We start from the raw sequence: 20,328 nt of genomic DNA on the forward strand, positions 1-20,328 counted from the left end.
CTGCCTTTTGCTCCGGATCTTCTCTTGTCCTGTAAGATATAATCTTGCGGGCTATTATACTACCTGGAGCAAGTATTGGAAGCTAGAGCCCTCGTTTCAGTCCCTTTATTTCCTTGACAGCAGTTCTGTGTGCTTTGCACATGTGACAATAAACCAAATTCTGGGTTAAATAAAACTTTGGATTCTTATGAAGGGTGTGTGGGGAGACTGATGTTGGTGGGGGGAGATTCTACCTATTTTTTTTCCCCTCCATTCTTTCGGCCAGCTGTCAGAGTGGGGGGTGCATATGTATTTTTGTACAGTGCGTGTTCCTGTATAGGTTGTTGTACATTGTGTTTCATCAGAAGCTGAGTTTGCTGGATTGGTTCTTGCCTTTTGTTTCGTTGTAAACTGCTTCGGATGCAGGAGGGTGTGGGATGAATGAATGCTGATCCTCTTGGAGCAGGAGTAGTCAACCTGTGTTCCTCCAGATGTTCAGCAAATGCTGGCAGGGGGCTCATGGGAATTGTAGTCCATGAACATCTGGAGGACCACAGGTTGACTACCCCTGTCTTGGAGGACTGATATAGCTGGCATTTGGATGCTACTTACAAAACAAGGCTTTTGTTAGGGGGGGATTTGTACCAATTTGTTAGGGGGGAAAGGATGAATAAATCCAATTGTTAATATTCAATAGATAGTATCTTCATATCTGTGATGCCACAGTTATAGGCATGAAAACATGAATCGAACCAAAACGGGGTCCGGATAAACAGAATTTTTCTCAATAGCCCGTTGCATGTATGATATTTCCTTAAATAAAGCTAACGCACTTCCACCTACTTTCAAATGAATTGACTCTCGATATCATAAAGTATTTCTATGAGAAATCATTCTGGATTTGTAAATTTCCATGGATATAACAAATTGGTCCAATCCTAAAATAAAGACAGAATATTTTTTTGACAGCTAACTGGTTGAATTTTTCTATCTTGGCGTTTGGATGCTGTCAGAGTGCCACCCCATTACTCCTCTCAACCAAATCAGAGTCCAGTAGCACCTTTAAGACCAACAAAGATTTATTCAAGGCGTGAGCTTTCGAGTGCAAGCAGAAATTCCTCGGTCTGACGAAGAGTGCTTGCACTCGAAAGCTCACGCCCTGAATCAATCTTTGTTGGTCTTAAAGGGGCTACTGGACTCTGATTTGGTTGAGCTGCTTCAGACCAACACGGCTACCCATTTGAATCTATCCTCTCAACCAAAGCAACCATTCCTCCCTGTTAATACATTGAGAGCCCCACTCTTTTATTGTGGTGGCCTTTTAAAATGCCAAAGAGGATTAAAAACTGGAGCGAAAGGGGCTTCTGTGTTGAGCTTGAGCCATCCAGGTCAGGACCGAGCTCCATGTGTAACCACAGGGAATGAAGTTCCGGCATAGTGAGGCCCCTGCAGTACTCTAGAACAGGGGTAGTCGACCTGTGGTCCTCCAGATGTCCATGGACTACAATTCCCATGAGCCCCTGCCAGCGTTAGCTGGCAGGGGCTCATGGGAATTGTAGTCCATGGACATCTGGAGGACCACAGGTCGACTACCCCTGCTCTAGAACGATGTCTGATCAGAGGCCTTTGTCATTCTGCATTTTTCCAGGTGAGACTGTGTCACTGGTCGATGTGGACATCTCTCAGCGTGGTCTGACGTCCCTGCACCCGCCAACGCCGCCACCACCTCCACGGCGGAGCTTCAGCCTTTTGGGTACTGCCTCTTATTGTTAGTTGTTTGTTTACTTCATGTGTGCACTGTCAAAGAGGACGGAACTAGAAGAGCCAGCGGTCGGGCTCCGAAGACAGCTTTAGGAGTCCCAAAGATGGGAGAGAGCCTCTTAACGCCAGCTTGCTCCTTGGTCTGGGGACTTCCCCTCTTTCTGAACCTCTCCGTTTTTGTTTTCTTCTAGACGATATCAGTGGGACTCTGCCGACGTCTGTCTTGGTGGGTCCGATGGGGTCTTCGTCCCTCCAGTCTTTCCCTCTTCCGCCGCCACCTCCGCCCCATGCCCCCGGTCAGTTGAGCTTCGGTCCTTGGGGCTTTCCAAATTTCTGCGGGGAATCTGCCCCATGCCTGGTCTTTTAAATCCTGGGGGATCAAGGCAGTGCGCATGAATAACGACTCATTCTAAAAAGACAAGAATTTGATCGTACCGCTTCCTCCTGCATTTTGGGGTCACATTTGGCTTCTTGTGCAGTGTTTGTGTTTTGTTCTGGCGGCCATATATCTTTTGGATGTCCCAGGGGGACCTGCACAGAGATCTCCCCCAAACCCTTGCAAGGTCCCCCATGATTCATATCTGCCCTTCTCCCGTAGACGTTTGTGATTACCTTTTGACTTCATGAGATGTGCTTATGAAGGCCAGCGTGGCCTCTGATCTGGAGAGCCGAGTTTGATTCCCCACTCCTCCACATGCAGCCAGCTGGGTGACCTTAGGCCCCTCACAGTTCCCTCACTACTCTTTCAGCCCCACCTGCCTCACAGGAGGGTGTCCATTGCAAAGAAAGGAAGGGAAGGCGATCGCAAGCTGTTTTGAGACTCATTCGGGTAGTAAAAAGCAGCATATAAGAACCAGTTCTTATCGAGCTGCAAATATTGGTGGGGGAACGAAAAACTTTGTGTGTAGGGGGAGGGGATTTTAACTTGAAATTGATGAATAGGAAGCTATCAAGGTATACAATTTTTCTGATAAATTATGCACCTGGAGTTCAGATGGAATAGACTCTTCTGACTGTATTTTCAGATTTAAGATCAAACTTAATTTCCCCATTACATGGAGCTGGCTTTGATTCCCTGGATGAGAACATTTCTTGGTTATTAAGAGATGTAGAAAACCAAGTTACCCTACATGTGGCCAATTACCTGTCGGCAGCTCTACGCAGTGCATTTAAAGAGCCACCTGCCCACAATTTATTTGACCTGATGAATGGGTTCCTGTTCAGGACGATGGTCAAAGGACCAGTAATTGGTTTGGATGGGACTGCAGATTGCAACAGATGGGAATGATGCTTATCGTCCAGGCATGGGCATTCTGATTTGTTTTTGAACCAGAGTTGCCTCGGTAGGAAAGCTTGCCTTTGTATGCTGCAAATTGGACTTATTTGAGAATGGAGAGCAGTTCAGACTATCTGTGAAACGCATCTGCTGAGCAGTGGGTCATAAGCACCTTAAAGGGCAGGGCCGTGTTTCCCACCCTCTCAGCTTTGTCTCAGGGGCCACAAACTGACATGCTGAAGCTTCCGGTTGCCACTTGGAGGAGGGCAGGGAACGGTTCCTGTTGGCAGCCAAAGATGGAGCCTGCAGGAATGGCTTTAAACTGTGTGTAGAATGGTACCAGCTAGATATCAGGGTGAAAATGTTGACAGTCAGAATAGTTCATTAGTGGAACTGGCTGCCTAAGGAGGTGGTGAACTCCCCCTCACTTGCGGTCTTTAAGCAGCACCTGGACAGATACTCATCATGGATGCCTTAGGCGAGGGGTAGTCAACCTGTGGTCCTCCAGATGTTCACAGACTACAATTCCCATGAGCCCCTGCCAGCAAATGCGATGGCAAATGCTGGCAGGGGCTCATGGGGATTGTAGCCCATGGGCATCTGGAGGACCACAGGTTGACTACCCCTGCTTTAGGCTGATCCTGCATTGAGCAGGGGGTTGGATAGATGACCTGCGCAGCCCCTTCCAACTGTATGATTCTATGTGCACGCAGGTGGTAGGTTCCACCCTATGGAATTCCTGGCCTTATGAGGCTTCCTGCTACCTCAGTCTAAAAACTCTCTTCCGGAGCTGGCCGATTTGCAGTGCTGCTCTTTGTTATAGTAGAGGGTATATCAGATTCATCTTAACAATCAGATGGTTTTTCTCCCCTGCAAAATACTTATTTTTCATCCTTTCTCTCCCCCCCTTTGAAACTGCCCCTGTGGAGCCAAAATCTGTTAATGCGCAGAAACAGTGATCGACCAGTGCATGCATTACTCCTCCAGCTGCTGGGCAAACTAAACTGTCTGTCTCCTCTGATTCACTTGGGCTTTTCTGCTCCTGGGACTGTCCAGGAAGTTACTTCTAGGTTCAGTTTTCCCCTTCCCCACCTCTGTTTCTGCTTCTCTACCACGGTGGCTCTGCCCCTTCTTCTTAATAAAACTCGGCATTGCTCTCTCCCCACCCTCTGAGAGTTGTTGATGTGCCTTTACCCACCCTATGGTCCTCTCCCGCTCTTTGCCTACAGGGAGAGATGTTTTTGGGGTGAAATCTGGCTTATGGAATGTCCTGCCCAGAGAAATCTACCCAAAGACTTCTTGAACTTTGCCAGGAGCAGTTAGAACCTGTTATTTCCTGACTAGGGATTCCTGTGGACTTTTAATATTTTTGGCAATTTGGTCTTCATACCTAGTCCTTGGGTTAATTGCTGTGCGTGTAATTAACTCTCAGCTGCTCTCAATATTACATCCATCATGGGACTTGTTTCTTTACTTCACAACTGGGGAGTCTCTTTCTCCTCCGCCCAGGCACAAAGCAGAGATCTCTGCCTTTTCAGTGGGAAGCTGTGATGTGAAGACTTTGCCCTCCAAATGGGGGGCTTGCCGGATGATTAGTGAAAGTGAGAATTGTGTGTCAGTGTGTGTGTTATTGGGGGACGTGGGGATAGTCTCTGGAAGATCTGAAGAACATGTGGTGTCCTCAGTTTACGGATTTCCCTGCAGAGTCTCCTTTCTCTTCATCAGAAGCTACCTTATAGTTTATTTTGGAACAAAAGACGTGAGCACCGAACGCTTGTCATTTCTTTTTCCCACAGAAAAAGAGAGAACCTGTCCCAGGCTATCAAAATCAGTTAACAATATATTTATATAATTTCTGTTTTAATCATAAGTGAAACAACCAGAACGGACTTTAGATTTTGTTCCGTTTTCAAAGTAGAGCTTTCATCGGTGGTTGTTTCCTCCTGTGATTTTGAAACTTATCCTAGAAGTTTTCAGTATTTCAACCAATAGTTATGAGTATTATACTACGAGTAGTATCTGGACAAAGCTCTCCCATACCTGCGAGCTGAAGGCCGGTATTATATGCAGAGAATTTTGATTACAACTTGGAGTTGGTTGACGTATTGAAAACTTCTAGGATAAGTTTCAAAATCACAGGAGGAAACAACCACCGATGAAAGCTCTACTTTGAAAACGGAACAAAATCGAGAGTCCGTTCTGGTTGTTTCACTTATCATTAAAACAGAGACTATATTGGATAGCCTGGGACAGGTTCTCTCTTTTTCTGTTAGGATATTTATTTAGAACCGCCTGTTTTTCCGTGTTGTGTTTCTTTTTCCCACGCCTGTTGCCTGCAGGACGGTGCGTCTCTTAACATCCTTCCTTTTCTCCCCCTTGCAGATGCGTTTCCCCGGATCATCCCGATCCGAGGGCCGGAAGCAGTACACAGCCAGCCTGCGCAGCACCTTCAGTGCCCGCTCTATCGGCCTGATTCGAGCAGTTTTGCAGCTAGTTTGCGAGAGCTAGAAAAAGTAAGGGCCTCCTAAAATAACATTTAAAAATATCAGTGGAGGTGTTTCAATTCAGGTGGGGAGAAAGGGTGCATCTGTGTAGTGAAAATGTTATTTATTTACTTACTTACTTACTTACTCATTTATTATATTTATATATCGCCTTCCCTGAAGGCTCGGGGAGGTTTACACCAAACAGGAACAATACAAATAACTCAGTGTATAATAATAGAATAATATTATTGTATTACACATCTGTCCCCTCTTGATAAAACAGTAAGGGGTGTTGGGGTGGGCTCACTCCGGGATGAGGAGGGCCAACAATTGGCCCCTTGGTCCCGGACTGACAAGCGGAGGGGCCAATCGGAAGGCGCTTTTCGCCCCAAGGCTGTCCTAACTGTCCTAACTGTCAAGTCCAACTGCAAATTGCCTCAGAGCCCTGACAGAGCTGGCAGGAGGCTGCAGAGTGCGCTCCCTCCTTCCCCTTCCCTTCCGGCCTGCTGCGAAGGAGCCTCTGACAGGCCCTGACTGAGGGGAGGGAGGCATTTTCCTTCAGAGAGCAACGCAGGGGAGCCTGAGGGCCTTCCTTTTGAGGGGGGGGGCTTTCCCCTTCTGCCAAACAGTTGGCTGACAGGGAGGCCACAGAAAAGCCCCGTCTCACTTAAAATACTGCTCTGGCCGGGGGTTAGACACAGCCAAGCCGTGTGTCTTTCTTCTTTGCAACTCTCTGCAGATTTGAGGCCACTGTGTTATTCTTTTGTCTCCTGTTTCATCTGCACAACAACCCTGTGCAGTAAGGCCTCAAGTCTTTCAATTCAACAACAACCTGTGTGGGAGGCCTTAAATGTTTCTTCTCTACCACAACCCTGTCCAAATTAGCCCTTTCTGCTTGGGGGGCTGATCTTTATGCTCTGCAGCTTAGCTGTAATTCCAGGAGCTCTCCTGGCCCCACCTGGACGTTGGCTACCCCTTGGGTTGGAAATATTCCTGGAAGTTTGGAGGTGGGACAATGCATCAGAGTCCAGCCTTTAAAGGAGCCATGTTTGCCTGCAGTTGGGAGGGAGTGGTGCAGGTGTGTCCCTCCTGGGCTATGGGCTATGGCCAGCCCTTACCAGCAACTGTTTGTATTCTGGGGCACAGACAGGCAGACCAGGATCAGTCATGTGAGTCTGGAAAGTGCAGATCTAAATAATTATTTACAGCCTGAAACTGTAAATAGTGAACAAGTAAATTACTTTTTTCAACCTTGGCCTGGCAAATAAAAAAAACAGTATAAAAAACCTTACTAAGGTCAAGACTGCTGTGCACAGAGAGTCTTTGTCTTAAGGTTGCCAGCTTCCCTGTGAGGCTCTCTACCCCACCTCCCTCATGGGGAGTCTGTTATGGGGAGAGAAAGGGAAGACGATTGGAAAATGCTTTGAGACATCTGAGGCCTGCTGGGTCACTGCGGCCCATTCCCAGTTCTCTCAGACCTCTCACAGCCCCACATACCTCACAGGTTTACTATTGTGGGGAGATGAATGGAAAAGGGGTTTGTAAACCGCTTTGAGACTCCTTTGGGTAGTAAACAACAGGGTACAAAAATCTGTTCTAAGGAGCAACCATGAAAGAAGCATGTGGGCACATAACATTTATCAACAGTGAAAAAATGGAAAAGAAGGAACAGGGTGGACACCTGTGTACTGTGACTACCCCATTTGTATTAGGCTAGAGGGGCTTTTCGGTATCTGTGGCCTAATTCACACAAGAAGGGAAATGACGCAGAACTGGGGGGAATTGGTTGCCATGTAATCTTCCCCTAAGAAGAGTCTCCAGTCTGATTTTCCCTTCACATATCTGAGGACATGGCTCTGGAAAGCTCATCTGTAACCACTATGCCACAATTCCCAAAGGTCAGTCCTCTCCCACACTCAACGAACATTCCACACCACAGGTTCTTGACACCCATATCTCCACACCCATGCCCTCATTTGCCACCACGCCGCCACAACCTCCCACACAACACACACATTCAACCTCATGCCCTTGTGCATCTTCTGTAGATGTTTTAAACAAAAAGTCCCATGCACGTGCAAAGGGCTTGACACCAACTGCTGAACTGGCTTGGCTATCGGAGGAGTCATAGACCAGCCCCAGGGGCTCCTTGCCTATTGCTCCATATCAAGGGAGGCATGTTGAGTATTCCTTGTGAGGATGGAATTTGCTTTAAAAATCTAAGTTTGGCTGGCTGTGTTATGTCTCCACTAGGAGCCAAGCCTGTTGCATTCAGGAATACAACAGGCTCTAGATTAGGGAGGTGAGGTGTAGTGGAAGTACTCTGCAGATGGCCTCCCCCTCCCCCCAGGACCTGGAAAGGCTGCAGGCAGCTGTTAGGGAACTCACCAGCAGGGGCAGCTCTCACATGGCAAGGATCTGCAGCCTCCGAGCCTCAGGGAGAAGTGGGAGGAGGAGGAGGGAGTGATCAGGGGTGGGGGAATGGAAGGCGATTGGTTGGCCGCTGAACAGACAGGCAAGCCGGTTGGAGGAGGAGGCACTCAGGGGCAGGACAGCCACCCTGAGTGGGTGTTAAATGCCAAGTGGCACTTAAGCCATGAGACCAGCTCCTCCTCCAAGGCCTTGCCAGAAATACATAGTGGAACAGATAGTTTGGTGAGCTTTGTAGAACGTAGACTTCCCCAGTAGCTGGGTGAATTGGGGGAGAAAGCTGTGCTCCTTAAATGGTACTGCTGCTTGTTTAAGCAACTGAAGCTGTCCAGTGGCAGGACGTTCCCCTAGCTAAGTGCCCTTTAGGCAAAGACTGGCAGCTGTTTGCTTCTCTTTTTTGATTGAAATTTCTCCCATTTTTTTTAAAAAAACAGTGCGGTTGGTACTGGGGACCTATGAACTGGGAGGACGCCGAGATGAAGCTTAAAGGGAAGCCGGACGGATCCTTCCTGGTTCGTGACAGTTCTGACCCTCGGTACATCCTGAGCCTCAGCTTTCGGTCGCAGGGCATCACCCACCACACCAGGATGGAGCACTACAGAGGTGAGCCTGATGAGCCGGAGGAGGCCCCAGACAGCCTTCTGGGGGGGGGGGGGGCTGAGAAAACGAGTTGCCCCCAAGTGATCCAGGCAGGACTTCCAAGCAGGGTTCTGTGCTGTCATGGTTTTGCAGGGTTTTTCCTACATGTAGGAGTACTAAAAGCAAGCTTCTTTTCCCACCAACCTCTCTGCTTGGTTTGTTGTGGGCAGGAACCTTCAGCCTTTGGTGCCACCCCAAGTTCGAAGACCGCTGCCAGTCCGTGGTGGAGTTCATCAAACGGGCCATCATGCACTCGAAGAATGGGAAATTCCTGTATTTTTTGCGTTCCCGAGTTCCAGGTGCGTGCACACATTCGAGCGCTTGATCTGTTGCGAGGCCTATATTCAGGCATCTTGAAACTTGGGAGAAAGATAGAACCATAGAATCATAGAGTTGGAAGGGACTCCGTGGGTCATCTAGTCCAACCCCCTGCACTATGCAGGACACTCACATCCCATTTGCTCATCCACTGTCACCTGCCACCCCTTTCACATGGGATGCAAATGTTTCCAGTAAACAATTAAGCCAGTGGTTCTCAACTTGGGGTTGGGACCCCTTTGGGCATCAAATGACCCTTTCACAGGGGTCGTGGCAGGGTAAGCAGCTTGGCCAGGGGTCGCCATCTACACAACAGGCTTGTGGGGTAGGTCGAGGTAGAGTGTTCATTTGTCTGGACCAGCGGAAAAGAGCGAGATCGGCATGGTGGGACAAGAGGCGGAACTGAACTGAGAAACCCCGGAAAACAACCACAATCATGAAAAATGGATCTTCACTCCATTGGTTAGTTTTGGTTTAATTTCTGTGAAAGAACCCTTGCATCATTTTATGGTTGGGGGTCACCACAACACGAGGAACTGTATTAAAGGGTCGCGGCATCAGGAAGGTTGAGAACCATTGAATTAAGCAAATGGGAACATGTTAACTATGTCAGAAGAGTTTTTAAAAAATTATAAAATCATCATGGACTGAATCCAGCCAGATTCAGATGGGTCGCCATGTGGGTCTCAAGTAACACAACACAGTTTGAGTCCAGGGACACCTTTAAGACCAACACATTTTATACAAGGAGTGAGCTTTCTTCTGCATGTGCATTTCCTCAGACGAAATCACCAGAGTAAATATATAAGGAGAGAATAAATGAGCAGTGAATTAGTAAACAGCATCATTAAGATATCCAAGAAACATGCAGTATAATGATGTTTAGCACAATCAGATTTTTTTGTTCTGTCTGACCCAATTCCCTTTCAAGCTGCATGCCCCTGTCCCATGTGTCTTTTGTCCAGGCTGGTCCCCCAACCCCCGGCAAAATCGTTTTTTGGAGACCAAAGGAGAGGGAGGGATCCTTCTTTTGTTTGCCAGGAGAAAAGCTGGTTTGATCCAGCATATTATTAATCTAGCGTATAATTTCCATAGTTTAGTCATCTACAGTCCATCTATCTATATTGCTACACATGTTTACTTTTTTGATGTACTTTGATACTTTGTGTATAATTTTGTATTCTAAATTTCCAAATCACAGTACCTTCCAAAACATCTCTCCCCCTTGGGGCGCATGGGCTCAAAACGTTTGGATTTCTTTTTTTTTGTTTGTTTGGGTGGTTTATTTATTTTTTATTATTTATAGCTTACTTGCGTTCAATAACTGCTCCTCCCAGCATAGACGGCACGGGGAGGTTTACAGCATTTGAAACTATACGAAATTTACATTGTCCGCAGTATAACAATAGAACAATAAAATTCCGGCACGAGTATCCCATTTCCTAGCCTGAGACTTTAACCCAGGGGTAGTCAAACTGAGGCCCTCCAGATGTCCATGGACTACAATTCCCATGAGTCGAAGATGCACAATGGGCCAGAACAGGGGTAGTCAAACTGCAGCCCTCCAGATGTCCATGGACTACAATTCCCATGAGTCGAAGATGCACAATGGGCCAGAACAGGGGTAGTCAAACTGCGGCCCTCCAGATGTCCATGGACTACAATTCCCATGAGCCCCTGCCAGCAAACGCTGGCAGGGGCTCATGGGAATTGTAGTCCATGGACATCTGGAGGGCCGCAGTTTGACTACCCCTGCTCTAACCATTGCACTATCTCTCACCTGCTTCAAGTTCTCACCTTGATCTTGGGGGGAAGGCCTCCGAGTACAGCCGCGGTCACACTTCACGTTCCCTTTCTTTTTTAAATCCACAGGTCTCCCTCCAACTCCCGTCCAGCTCCTCTATCCAGTCTCCAGGTTCAGCAACGTCAAATCGCTACAGCACCTCTGCCGCTTCCGGATAAGGCAGCTAGTCCGCATCGACCACATCCCAGAACTCCCGCTCCCAAAGTAGGCCCCGGTTTTGTTGATTGCTGAGCAGTAGGTGGCGCTGTTGCTTCCTCCCACCCCTATTCCGACACTCCCTGCGGTTTATGCACAGCCAGTTCCCGGCATTCTAGCCGAGCCGGCCGCGACCAAACGGAGAGGGCACCAAATCGTTCCTTCCCAAATGTGGAATCTCCGGTTGCAGGTTCAGCCCCTTCCCCCTTTACTGTGCACCTTTTTGGTTTCTCCCATATGAAGGGGTGGATACAGAACCATAGTGTTGGAAGGGGCCATACAGGCCATCCTGCCCAACTCCCTGCTCTATGCAGGATCAGCCGAAAAGCATCCACGTTTCTTCTATTGGGAGCAGTGCCAATTTGTAGCAGAAGTACAGGAGTCCAGTAGCACTGAAAGGCATCTGTAATGCCTGAAGTTATGATTAGCAACTGTTATAATAATTCTGCTCTTTGTTAAGAGATTATTTTCTCCGTATTGGAGTTCCTATTGTCATAACAACGAATTGGATGTCCCTTGATAAAGCCTTTTGGTGAAACACGTTGGGACTTTTTGGACATTAATGAACTTTTAAAGTCTGCTGACTCTGGAGAAGTCTACTTATTATATTGTTACAATTGTTTAGCCTTACTGGTATCTCAGTGCCCTGTTACTTGTCTGCTAACAAAATCTGGGCCAGGGGAGGAGTGCTCATGAGTCACTGCCCACTTCTTCTGGGGCACCTTGATCAGGGGTGACCTGGGAAGGATAGAATCGGTTCTCTTTCCTCTGACATAGAGTGGTTTAGCATGGGGACATCACAGGGGACACGATGGAGCCTTCTGCCAGATGTCCTGCTAGACACAAGCCCTCATAATATATGCTTAGGCTTGTGTCTACATGGCGACAATTTTGCGTTGTTCATTCGTTGCTGCTGAGAATGTCTTTGTGTATGCAGTAGCAATGGGCATCCATGAGAATTATCTTTCCATATTTTCTGGAGGGCTTGGGGCAGGTGTTTTGTTGTTTTTTTTACAAAGTTGTCGCTAGTTATATCGCCACAGGGTAATGCTATTGCAAATATATGGGAAATTGCTCTGACATTGTGCAGCCAAAAGCTTTCTGGTGACCTGGCAAGACAAATAAAGGTAAAGGTAAAGGTATCCCCTGTGCAAGCACTGAGTCATGTCTGACCCTTGGGGTGACGCCCTCTAGCGTTTTCATGGCAGACTCAATAGAGTGGTTTGCCAGTGCCTTCCCCAGTCATTACCGCTTACCCCCCAGCAAGCTGGGTACTCATTTTACCGACCTCGGAAGGATGGAAGGCTGAGTCAACCTTGAGCCGGCTGCTGGGATCGAACTCCCAACCTCATGGGCAGACAGCTCCAGACAGCATATCGCTGCCTTACCACTCTGCGCCACAAGAGGCTCATTGGCAAGACAAATAGCAGACTGCAAATAGATAGTAAGCCGGAGGGTTGGAAAGTGTCCACCTTGTCACCCGAACTGCATGTTCCTTCATTCACCAGGGACTGGGTTATTGGGGGACAGCATTGTGTGGATTCTCTGAAAGACACTGTTCTAGTTTGGAAGTCAAGGCAGAGCAAAGCAGCTGTGGGGATGCACCTCAATGCTCCTATCATCTGGTTTACTGGGCCTTGGAAACCAACTTCCGTTTTTGACCTGGTCATGCCTTCACTAATCCTCTTGGCCTTTTTCATCTCTCCCCCCTCCCAGGCCTCTGATCTCTTACATCCGCAAGTTCTACTACTACGACCCTCAGGAGGAGGTGTATCTTTCACTGAAGGAGGCGCAGCTTGTTTCCAAACAGAAGCAAGAACTGGAGTCTTCGACGTAGCGAGGGGCCCCCTGCCACCTTGCCGCTGGCACCAATGGTAACCCCCAATGTTTCATGTGCATGGCAACTGTCCCTGTTGTCTGATTCCCCTCCCCCCCCCCAAATCTGTTTTGCTTTTTAGGAAGATGCATCAGAACCTTCTGAAAGCTGTTTTTTTCATAGAATCATAGAATCATAGAGTTGGAAGGGGCCATACAGGCCATCTAGTCCAACCCCCTGCTCAACGCAGGATCATAGAATCATAGAATCATAGAGTTGGAAGGGGCCATACAGGCCATCTAGTCCAACCCCCTGCTCAACGCAGGATCATAGAATCATAGAATCATAGAGTTGGAAGGGGCCATACAGGCCATCTAGTCCAACCCCCCGCTCAACGCAGGATCAGCCCTAAGCATCCTAAATCCTTTTAAAACCATTTTAAAGGTGCTTTATACTCTATGGTGGCTCTTTCCCTCACCCCCAGATCTCTAGAAGAGGATATGGTGGGCCACATGCCTATAACACAGAATCTTCATCACGTGTCCTGGGTGTGTTTTGCATTGCACCCTTTCCCTTAAGAATTGTGGTCTTAACCAGTTCTCTTAAGTATGTTTCAAGCTTGGGCTGATCCTATCGTCAGATGCCGCTCTTGGATTTTAAAGATTTGGTTCAAAGTCAAGGGTGGTTCCACACTCATCAAATGCAGCGCATTTCCCGTTGCTTGCGCACCCAGTTGCATGGGAGTCCCAGAGGGTGTTCCTATCCATTTGCTGTTCTGTTTGTTTGTTTTTTTCTTTTAAGAGCCGTTTTGTTGAATTTGCTTGTTTCTGCTTTCCATGTGGACTAGGAGCACAATCTCTGTGGGGTGCAGAGAGTCGTGTGTTACTCTGTTGTCGTGTTCAAAGGCTGATGTGTGTCAAGGCAGCAGAAACTGGTTCCAGGCAGCAGCTTCTCGGCACCTTGCTGCAGTTGCCATTTTTAAAAGAGCCCGCCTGGTGCAGTGGTAAAGCCTGGGAAGCTCTAATCTGGAGAACTGGGTCTGATCCCCCACTCCTCCTTCACAGGAACCCTGTTGGACCAGTCACAGTTCTCTCTGAACTCTCTCAGCTCTGCCTGCCTCACAAGGAAGAGAGAGAGTAGGGGTTTGTAAGCTGCTTCTCTGAGGCTTCTTAAGCAGAATATAAATGTTTAAATAAAGCTAGCATGATGGCGGACTCTAATCTGGAGAACCAGGTGTGATCCCCAACTGGGTGACCTTGGAGTAGTCACAGCTCCCTCAGAACTCTTTCTCACAAGGTGCTTGTTGTGGGGAGAGGAAGGGAAGGAGATTGATTGTGAGCCACTTTGAGACTCCTGAAGGTAGAGAAAAGTGGGGTCTAAAAAACTGCTCTTCTTGATTGAGATATGTTTTTAGTATTGCTGCTATTACCCCACTGTGAATTGCTTCCACTGCTAGATGTCGAGCTTGAGGGACGTCTGGTTTTAAAATATGACTATGATGATGCAAACCAAGCAGATACCAATTGGCTGAACTTTAAGTCTCTGGATTGTACCTTCAGGGCCAGGTTTTATGTGCCACCTCCTAGAAATGCACAGGATTCATTCATTCGTTCGTTCGTTCATTCGTTTGTTCATTCATTCATTCATTCATTCAGGCTCGTCTTCTGTCTCCTTCGTTTTGCAAAAACAAAACCACCAAGATGCTTCTTTGTGTCCAGTGGCCTAAACGCCGCCTGTTTTGTGTGTGTTTGCTCCCCAGAACTAGGAATTCGGTCACCGATGTCCTGCCGTCCTGGAAGCTGCCCCGCAAAGCGGTCCTGGCGTTTTGCTTTCTGACTGTCTCTGGGCCTCCAGAGAGAGAGAGGGTGAATCCGGGGCTCAAAAACAGCTGTGCACAGAAGAATGGGAGCTGTGATCCCTCTCCCCCCCGCCCCTTCCCTCAGTTGGGTTCCAGAAAGATGTTGGGATCTGACCAAACTGGATTACAGAAGCTCTTGCAAGGATGGAGAATGTTACGATATTTTTCTTGTTAAATTTCTAATTTTTTTGGGGGGGGGGGTCGCTTATGTCTCCTCCCCTCCCCTTTTCCCTTTCTCCCCCGGCATGGGAATAGTGAGCCAATTTTACATTTTTTTATTTACTTGTTGGTATTTCGAGGGTTGGGGATGGGGTTGGGGGCCAAACGGACTCTCGGAGACTTCAGAACTGCCTTTTCCAGTCTGGCCGTTCGGTTTGAAAGGAATGCCGCGTTTGGAAAGGAAAGGCTGAGCCCATTGTCGGTTTTGGCTGGGTCAGTGGTTCTGGGGGGAGGCAGGATTGGGGCAGCGAGGAGGGGGGCTGAGAACAGTGAACTTGGGGGCTCTGGTTTCCTGCCCTCTCGAAGGAGGAAAGGCAGACTTGTGCAAAAATCTGAATCCTATAGAAGAAGTGGAGTGCCCCCGCAGGATTGCATGCCTACGGAGAATGGCAGGTCCCAGAGTCCGGACCGAGTTGGGCCGCAGAATGTGGCAACCTTTGTCGGAAGGGAAAAGTGGGACCCTAGGAGCTTCCCGGAGCTGGTTTTTCTTGCTGCCGTTGCCAACAGATTTCCTTCTTCCTCGCCCTCCTGCCGTAACGAAACTGGAAGCTCGTCAAAGCAGCCCACTGCAAAAGGGTCGGGAAATGCAAAAGCGAAAGAAAGAAGGAAGAAAAGACCAAGAAGAAATGCTCCCGGACGTCTGCCTTGAGCTCCTCTTCCCGTTGCCCTCCCGCCCCACGACCCTGTGAATAAAATGAGCCTACTGAAGAAGCAGGTGGAAGGCCTGGTGCCCCAAAGGAAGCGCCACTTTGACCTTTCTGTACGAAGAAGCCAGTTAAAAGCACCTTAGTCCAATCCCAGTTGGGAGAAGAGTGGGAAGGAAGGGCGGAACAGGGGGAGCGATTGTTCATACAACCCCCCCCCCCCCCAAATGCCCTCTGTAAGATAGATCTTCTGGCCTTAGTGGGACATCTGTTCGATATGGTGTGTTGGCTGCAGAGAATCTCTGTTTCCCGTCATAACCAGAGGGTTGGACAGGACCCGATGAAAACCCCTCCTGGTGCAGAAGTGGTTGTGATATCCAGGAAGTTCCCCTCGCTCTGGGTGCTGAGCCCCAGCTGCCTGTGCATTAGCTTCAGTTCTTGATGAGGTTTCTTTCTTTTTTTAAAAAAAAAACAAAGCTGTGATTTGTATATTTATTTATTTTGGGAGGCTCAAAGCTCGTTCCTCATTTGTGTGACCAAACCAGGCTTCAAGCCCTCCGCTTCATAGGCCTGTAATCTGTACACTGGGTCTAGCAGACCACGCGGTTTCATAGTCGTAGAGACTATGAGAGTAAGCCTGCTCAAGTTGGGGGGGGGGGGGGAAACCAAGACTCTTTCAGTTTTGAAGTTTTCCAGCGGTTCATGCGTGGTGTGCTTCAAGCAAGATTCCAAGACGTAGTTCTGCTAACGGTCGGCATGCATTTTTCTCCCCGGTGCCACCGTGCACATGCGTGTGTGCACCCATAAACAAAATCGACATGCTTCTTCCCCCACCCCGTTCCAAACCGTTCGGTTCTAAGGTTTCTGTTGCCTGCCTAGGCTCTGACGCTCTCTTCCAACCCTTTCAGCAGATCCAGCCTCCTGTTGCCTGTCTGCACACATTTTGGGGTTTGGTTTGTGAAATGAGTCCTTCGGAAAATGTAATGAGCTTGTTTTGAGTCCTACGTGATTTCACCACCGTTTCCCTGGCATTCTGTGTGTGTGTGTATGTTTGTGTGTGAGAACAACTCTGCCAGTATGGTTGTTCTTAGAACATTTTTAAACATGGTGCAGGAAGGAGACTTGGTCCACCCTTCCAACATACCCCACTGTTCGTTTGGGTCGCCTCTGGAGTTGGTGTCTCCAGCTGGAAGGAAACAGCAGGCACCTGAACTGGAAACCAAAAGCTCTGAGCTGGATGTGAGATCCGCCATGTTAGCACGCTCTTGGAGCTTGAGACATGCTTGGCCTGCTTCTGTTGGCCAAGTAAGCCCCTATTGGCCTGTGGCTTCAAAGGCCTCCAGGTGGCAAACTGAGAACAGATGCATGTTTCATTTTTTTAGCCCCAGTTCATTGTCTGTGCCTCCTTTGCAGCATTTAAAACGACAGCCTTCCCAGTTCATGGAGGATGTGGCGGTTCCCCCCCTCCCTCTATCCTTTCCCTGTTTCAGATAAAAGATGCTCAGAAATCCCCCAGTCCTAAAATCAACCCTTTATCCCCCCAAATGACAATGTGATTCAAACACGCACAAAACCATGCCTTAGGGGTTGGTGCCACCACTGGCCCTCCTGTCCTGAATTCCTTACTGGGATGCTTCTCGAATCCCTTTGACTCCAAGACCGAGGAGCAAAGTCTGTTTGTGTGTAAATAACTCGCAGGGCGATGCACGGCTTCCGGGGGTGGTCGCTTTAGGCGTCCACGTTAACTCTGCGGCAACGAGTTTCCCGTTCTGCGTTTTCTTCTTCGAACTTCTTTTGCGGGGCTACCTGGCCAGAGTCCGTGTTGAAACACGCGAGGGGTTACAGATGAAGACGGTGCACTGAGAATTTCGGCACCGTGGCTTCCCTGTTGTCTGCCTCTGCCCAAACGTCTTATTTTCCTGGCTTGTTTGTTTCTGGCGCAGCGTCTCTTTCTGTTCCTTCGTCATAAAAGGGAAAGGTGTGAGCTTGGAACAAGCTGTTGGAAATCTCTTTAAAACCAACCGGTCCGTTCGTTGATGTTTGCATTCAGCCTGGATCTGAACATCACCACCCTGTTGCCCTTTGGAGTTTTCCCTGCATCAAATGACCCTCTTCCCAACAGCTGGAAACAGGGAAGGGGGGCTAGAATTGCTCCCTGTCCTTCTGGCCCATTGTGCCTCCCTGGACAGCGAGTGCATTAGGACTCCGTCCTGTTCTATCTCATTGTGCCTCGTTGGGCAGGAAATGGGCTATAAGTGCTGCTTGTCCTTCTGGCCCAGGGGTAGTCAAACTGCGGCCCTCCAGATGTCCATGGACTACAATTCCCATGAGCCCCTGCCAGCGTTTGCTGGCAGGGGCTCATGGGAATTATTAGTCCATGGACATCTGGAGGGCCGCAGTTTGACTACCCCTGTTCTGGCCCATTGTGCATCTTCGACCAGGGCCCTTCATGTCCCTTAGAATAATCCTCGTATGTACTTCAGAATAAGGGTCTGAAAATGGGTAAGGAGAGGTACAGATTTCATGTTGATATGGACTAGCAGGTTAGAGTTTTTAAAAATCTGGGTACAGATGCCACTTTTCGATGAAGCGAAGGTGTGAATGCATTCCTCCCCCCCCCCCCTTTCCAGGTCGCCTTGCTTTTTTACCAGTTGAAGTTGGACTTTAAAATTGTGAAGACTTTAAAACCCTGAAGATCGGCAACTAGGAATATGGTGCTTGGCGGATCTGAAATGTCGCAAAAGGAGTTGTGTTTCTCATCTCCCCGCAGAGCTTACCTGTACCGACCTACTCCCTTACACACTGGATAATGTCACCCAAGGGTGATAAAGGACATGCATTGACCCAGTTGTTGTGATCTTCATGCTGTACAAAGTCTGTTGGGAGTTCATGCACTGGTTAAGAGGAACCTATGGTTTCATGCACTGTTGGAAAGGAAAATTCCACTGGAACTTGTGTGTGTTCAAAATATGATGTATGTAATAGCTGCCCGCTTAAGGAAGATTTCAATAAAAATGTGGTATCAGTGCTGCTCTGGCCTTGGAAGTGATGCAAAAAGAAAAAAAAAGAATCGGTTGAGTCAAGCTAATACTGTCACATTCAGTTTCTTTTAAGTATGCAAGCTTTAGAGTTCCACAGATCTTCGTAGCAGGCCCAGTGGAACTAGGGAAGCAGAGCCCTTTTCAAATAGCATTTGTGTAGAAGGAAAAGCTCTGTTTACAATTACGATAGCACTCCAGTTTTGTGTAGCGCGTTTACCTGTGTTTCGCTTTCTTGAGTAGGTTTCTATTTTGTTCTCACAAAGGCGATGTTGAGATGGTTACAATGCTTGTGTAGTAAATCCACAGCAAAGGTGGGCTTCAGAGACCACCTGGGTTTCTTGTTGGACTAGCCTTCTCTTAGGGGGTGTTGAATCACTATTTCTGTTGGAGGGGTTCAGGTGACGATTTCCGAGACTTCCCTCGTCTCAGAAAAGGACGCTGGCCCTGCTCCAGCAAGACTAGCCACATGAACAAGTGTAGCAAGGCAAAAGCCAGTGGTTTTCCTTGACCAGCACAAGATGGGGTCTTTCTCCTTTAATCACATGTTACCTTGCTAGGTGATGGATGCACTAGCTGGCATCACACTCTACAGATTTATCAAACGGTTGGCAGTTTTTTCAGCTCAGTTATTAAAAGTTGTGACCCGGCCCAAATTGAATCAGAGAGGCGATGAAATTGAGCAGACCGGATCCTGCACCCCCTTCCTATCTCCGTCTAGTTAATCTCTCCTGTAGTGGATGCTTTGAATATTTTCTGTAAGAGCTCCACGAAGGCATGGCTGGATAGCCACCCACTGATAGCATGAAATGTGGATTTTGGTAAAGGCTGTTGCAGAATTATTTGGGGTTTTTACGTTCGGTCTTGTTCAGGAAGCTTCCATGATATTTTCTGCATCCACTGTAAGCAGTGCTGGCCACGCTTTAGGGCAGGGGTAGTCAAACTGCGGCCCTCCAGATGTCCATGGATTACAATCCCCAGGAGCCCCTGCCAGCGAATGCTGGCAGGGGCTCCTGGGAATTGTAGTCCATGGGCATCTGGAGGGCCGCAGTTTGACTACCCCTGCTTTAGGGAGTAAAGCTTAACAGGACAAAAAAATCCGGCCACAGAATGCGCAATTAGGGTACGTTCTTAAGACCAAGAACACTTTCATTCTTCAGTCTCCGTGTGGCCGAAAAAACACATTATACTGCTCGAGTGGTCTGTGTAACTCAATAGCTTGCATATTATCATCATTCCTTATAATTCAGTAAAATGCTATTTCAGGTGCTTTTTTTAAAAGCAGAGTCATCCTGTTTTGCAAAACTCCAGGTTTGCTCTTCTCTCTGTGTGTGAGTGTGTCTGTGTTAATTTATTAAAACAGCTGCTGTAATTTATTTTCAGAACTATACAAAAAAAAAAATGTTCAAATGGAACACACCTGCAGGCCAATCTTACAGTTTCGGGTTGGAGTGAACAAAGATGTTTATATATGAACTTTTTAAAGAAATGCACTTTTGGGTGTGTTTAAGACATTTGTGTGGGGAAGATCAGACTGTTTTATGGACTTGGTTTTGAAGGGCCTTGTCTGTATATATTGTATCAATAGGCACGTTTTCGGTTTCTCATTTTGGAGGCATTTGTAAGCGCTGCAGGGTCTTGTCTGGAAAACAGATGTATTGACTAGTTTTGCCCCAAGGGCTGGGATCAAAGATTTTCTTTTTTTCCCCTTTTTTTTGTCAGTTACAGGAAAGAACTTTACCCTTCTCCTGTGTAGTATCTCATTTCTATTGTGGATTTTGTTTTCCTGTTATTTTGGCCTCTGGGTTGTTGTTTGACAGGGTAGGTGGGGTTTGAAATAAAATAATTAAATGGTTATCGATGTG

General features: G+C 47.9%; 1 protein-coding gene across 6 annotated transcripts in view; it reads left to right on the plus strand.

Moving 5' to 3' along the window:
* The window catches only part of SOCS7 (suppressor of cytokine signaling 7), a 42,743-nt gene that overhangs the window by 13,098 nt on the left and 9,317 nt on the right, over positions 1 to 20,328 (plus strand). For 3 of the 6 annotated variants that reach the window (XR_013226973.1, XR_013226974.1, XM_077313936.1), the window contains exons 3-9: positions 1,628 to 1,732; positions 1,932 to 2,036; positions 5,399 to 5,529; positions 8,367 to 8,535; positions 8,742 to 8,870; positions 10,762 to 10,897; positions 12,605 to 12,762. Coding sequence is in view for 4 of the 6 variants with exons in the window: in XM_077313936.1 (XP_077170051.1) it covers positions 1,628 to 1,732; positions 1,932 to 2,036; positions 5,399 to 5,529; positions 8,367 to 8,535; positions 8,742 to 8,870; positions 10,762 to 10,897; positions 12,605 to 12,725 (896 nt within the window). In the remaining 2 variants the exon portion in view is untranslated. Of the gene's footprint in view, positions 1 to 1,627; positions 1,733 to 1,931; positions 2,037 to 5,398; positions 5,530 to 8,366; positions 8,536 to 8,741; positions 8,871 to 10,761; positions 10,898 to 12,604; positions 12,763 to 14,463; positions 17,716 to 18,055; positions 20,319 to 20,328 lie in introns of those variants that run through there. The other 3 variants (XM_077313937.1, XM_077313935.1, XM_077313938.1) reach the window with 3 other exon arrangements.

This window comes from Paroedura picta, chromosome 16, assembly GCF_049243985.1.
Source record: "Paroedura picta isolate Pp20150507F chromosome 16, Ppicta_v3.0, whole genome shotgun sequence".
NCBI classification, from domain to species: Eukaryota; Metazoa; Chordata; class Lepidosauria; order Squamata; family Gekkonidae; genus Paroedura; species Paroedura picta.